This window comes from Arvicanthis niloticus, chromosome 10, assembly GCF_011762505.2.
Source record: "Arvicanthis niloticus isolate mArvNil1 chromosome 10, mArvNil1.pat.X, whole genome shotgun sequence".
NCBI lineage: Eukaryota > Metazoa > Chordata > Mammalia > Rodentia > Muridae > Arvicanthis > Arvicanthis niloticus.
Genome location: NC_047667.1, coordinates 75,014,298 through 75,018,559, shown reverse-complemented (window position 1 = coordinate 75,018,559; position 4,262 = coordinate 75,014,298). Strand labels below are relative to the sequence as shown.

The following is a 4,262-nucleotide window of genomic DNA, read 5'->3' as shown; positions in this document are numbered from 1 at the left end:
CTCCACCTCCACCTCCACCTCCACCTCCTCCACCTCCACCTCCACCTCCACCTCCTCCACCTCCACCTCCACCTCCACCTCCACCTCCTCCACCTCCACCTCCACCTCCACCTCCTCCACCTCCACCTCCACCTCTACCTCCACCTCCTCCACCTCCACCTCCACCTCCACCTCCTCCACCTCCACCTCCACCTCCTCCACCTCCTCCACCTCCTCCACCTCCACCTCCACCTCCACCTCCTCCACCTCCTCCTCCACCTCCTCCACCTCCACCTCCACCTCCTCCACCTCCTCCACCTCCACCTCCACCTCCTCCACCTCCTCCACCTCCACCTCCACCTCCACCTCCACCTCCTCCACCTCCACCTCCTCCTCCTCCACCTCCACCTCCACCTCCACCTCCACCTCCACCTCCACCTCCACCTCCACCTCCACCTCCACCTCCTCCACCTCCTCCACCTCCACCACCTCCACCTCCTCCACCTCCACCTCCTCCTCCTCCACCTCCACCTCCTCCACCTCCACCTCCTCCTCCTCCACCCCCACCTTCTTCACCTTCACCTCCTCCACCTCCACCTCCATCTCCTCCACCTCCACAGCCATCGCCCTTGAATAAGCCAGGCTTTATTCTGCAGTGCTGTCAAGTTGTCACTGTTCGCCAGCTATAACAAAGCACACCAGGAAAAAAATCAATAGCAGTTCTATAGCTGAAACCTCAACACACTTCCTAGAAAAAGGTTTTCAGTTCCAAAGATAAACAGTTCAATGGGATTATCTCTATATCTCCTTTAAACCCCAGTGAACACACCTAGCAGAAAACACGTTTGTTGGGATAAAATTTTATCCAAACCTTCAAGGGCACATCCAACAACGTGGCACTTCTTTGGTAACATACTGAACTATATAAAATGTCACTTATCATCCCTTCCCTCCCATGAAAACCACTGGCTCCAGAAAATTACAAATACCTCTCGAATTAAAGGTCTTTTTGAGGAATCTTGAGGTTACTGGGCCTAAAGAGTCATTCATTTATGCTTTTAAAAGTATTTCCATTCATTTTTTGAGAATTCATAAAGTGTATCTTAATAATATCCATCCCTTAAACTCCCCTATATCTACCCACAACCCTACCCCATCCCCGACTTTGTGTCCTTTTCCAAATAAATATATAAACACTCCAATTTGGGCACCCAAATACTCCTAAATGTGGAGCTGTCCAATGGAAAGACGTTGCCCTACCAAGAGCCAAACCCTTGTAGAGAAATTCAGAAACTATTAACTGTCCATAGCTCTTCCGTTAGGTGTGGAGTCTGACAAGCTTCTTCCCACAACGATCTTAGTTTTGAAGGAGGCATAAAAGACAATTTCTTTAGCTCATACTTAGTTTAAATGTCTACATACATTATTTGTGGGTGTTTGGTTGTATTTACAGCAGAATCCTCTTAAGACGCTAAAGCAGAAAAGCAGAATTTCACCTGAGATTTTTAGACTATTGCAAATGTATACTAAACTCATTACTGCATAAGAGCGCATAATCTGACCATAGCATACCCTCTACAGAAGGCTGCTGTGCTTTGTGTCATCTTAGTGGAAATTCATAATGGTTCGTTGTGTGTCTAACACACAATGTCACAGCAACAAGCTTCTATGAAACTGTGCAGTTTCTTAGGAGACTAAGCAATATAAAGCCTCATTTACCTGGACAGGCTCGCTAATGTAAGAGGATCAGGCTGACCTGAGCTACCAAAGCTGACCTGGTTGCCGTCCCCCTTGCTTAGGAAAATGTTTCTAGGGACTGACCCATCTCCTCCTTTGTGTTCCCGTCAGTGTTGGTACTGCTCATCCTGTCCATGAGGCGACACCGGAAACAACCCTACATCATCGACGACGATGAGAACATCCACGAGAACATCGTGCGCTACGATGACGAGGGGGGAGGCGAGGAGGACACAGAGGCCTTCGACATCGCTGCCATGTGGAACCCGCGCGAGGCGCAGGCAGGCGCCGCCCCCAAGACGCGCCAGGACATGCTCCCCGAGATCGAGAGCCTCTCCCGCTACGTGCCTCAGACCTGCGCGGTCAGCAGCACGGTCCACAGCTACGTGCTGGCCAAGCTCTACGAGGCCGACATGGACCTGTGGGCCCCGCCCTTCGACTCCCTGCAGACCTACATGTTTGAGGGGGACGGCTCGGTGGCCGGCTCGCTCAGCTCCCTGCAGTCAGCCACCTCGGACTCCGAGCAGAACTTTGATTTCCTCACGGACTGGGGACCCCGATTCCGGAAACTAGCAGAACTCTACGGGGCATCAGAAGGGCCGGCGCCCTTGTGGTGACAGGAGCCCTGGAAGCAAAGGCGCACCCACATCCAGACGTTTCTCAAAGGCTGCTTCTCGTGCACGAGGTGCGGCCACCACAGGAGCAATATCGTGCTGGACAGTGAAGATGGGAGAGTGTGGACCTAGCATAGCTCTCTCGGGATCAGCTTTACTTGGGTAGACTAAATTAAATAATCAGAAGGAAACCCAGAAGAAGAGGGCAGAATCTCCACTTACCTTTTTAGTTTCTTTTTGGACACTGCATTCACAGGTTTGAAGTATTAAAGCTTGGCTTTTTGTTTCTTTGTTTCTTTGTTTTTCTTGTTCACCAAGGCCTTTGTCATTTTGCCACCAAGAAAAGGCTCCAGTGTTAACTACAGAGACAGTAGGCGAAGGCGTGGAGGCAGGGAACAAGTCCTACATTAGAAGCTATTTTATCTTTATTCGCCATTTCAGATTGTTTCTCTGCATCTTCAGATCTGCAGAAATCAACGCACATGCACGTGCGCGCGCGCGCGCACACACACACACACACACACCACTGAAAAATTATTCCTCAGTGAAATCGTCCTACATGTTCTAAGATGGGTGGTATATTATTAACCCTTTTGAGACAAGGTTTAGACTTTCTCGACCTTGCATGGGGGATGGATGGGGAGGGTGGGAGAAGGAAGAGACTTGTGCTCACGTCTAAGAGCTGAACGGAGAGTTGGCATGTTGCTGATCCAGCATCAATGCATTAGAGTGCGCTGTTCTACTCGCAGCTTTTTATGTCTTCGCAAAAGTCAGAAGAAAACCAGAAAAGCTGCCTCTTTTGCACTGTGTGCCAAATGTGGAGATCAGATGCAAGAAATGAACGCCAAATAACAAGTATTTGATAAAAGCACGGGTTAGAGGGCTTTCCTAATCCGTGTAAAGTCAATCCAAGGGATGTTTACATACTGTGGATAACCTACTTGAACAAAAGCAGTATTATAGCAATGGATGTAAGAGTATTACCTGTAAACGTTTTGTATATTTGTTAATAATTTTGTTAATAAATACGATGTACTACATCTCCGTACCTTAGGACTTCTTTTAATAAAAGCTAAATAGAAGGAAAGGTGTGCTTTGAGTTTGTTTCATTGTCAGCACGGAGCTTTTTGATCCTAATTTACCCTCGGTTGCTGGGATTGGACTCATTCATAACACGGAAGCCGAGTTGGAGAAACGAGAGACTGTGCATTCCATTCTGGTAACTGACCAGCTTAATGGCATGGATCAAAGTTAATTTTTTATTAACAATTTCATTCTCGTATTTCTGAAAAAAAACAAAGGACCATTTAATATTAATGACACAATCATTGTATTTCTAATTTTGTGAGAAGGAATATGACAACAAAGAGGTGGGATAGTGTTGTTTTCAACTTTATTTCATTGGCAAATCAAATGCAAATCAGCCCACTCACGGTATAAGAGCTCACGGCTGAGCGGGGCCTTCTTCTTTCCTATAGTAGTTAAAATGAGTAGTATATAGCATATGCCTAACTGTATCTTTTATGTGCATTAGATATTTAACAAGTGAACATCATTGGAAGAGATCTCATTCTTTGACATCATATTACTGTCTGGATTATAATCTGGCTTATAGTAGTGGCTGTCAGATTTTTACCATGGATCAGAATCAAATGGAGGACTCATTAAACTATCTTAGCCACAGAATTTCTCATTCAGTGGACGTGGAACAATTTGCCATTGTAACAAGTTACCAGGTAATACAGCTGGTGCAAGGACCACATTTTGAGAATTATATGATAATTCTCTCTCTCTCTCTCTCTCTCTCTCTCTGTCTCTCTCTTTCTCTCTCTCTGTCTGTCTTTCTCTCCTCCTCCTCCTTCTTCCTCTTCCCCTTCTCCTCCTTCTCCTCCTCCTCCTCCTCCTTCTCCTTCTTATTCTTCCTCTTTCTCC

At 47.0% G+C, this 4,262-nt stretch overlaps 1 protein-coding gene across 1 annotated transcript in view; it reads left to right on the top strand.

The window, feature by feature from the left end:
• Cdh20 (cadherin 20) overlaps positions 1-3,421 on the top strand; it is a 231,590-nt gene extending 228,169 nt beyond the window's left edge. Inside the window, exon 12 of the mRNA XM_034513535.2 lies at positions 1,828-3,421. Within this exon, the coding sequence (XP_034369426.1) occupies positions 1,828-2,333 (506 nt within the window). The 3' untranslated portion in view covers positions 2,334-3,421. The remainder of the gene's footprint in view (positions 1-1,827) is intronic.
• Positions 3,422-4,262: the final 841 nt, after the last annotated feature.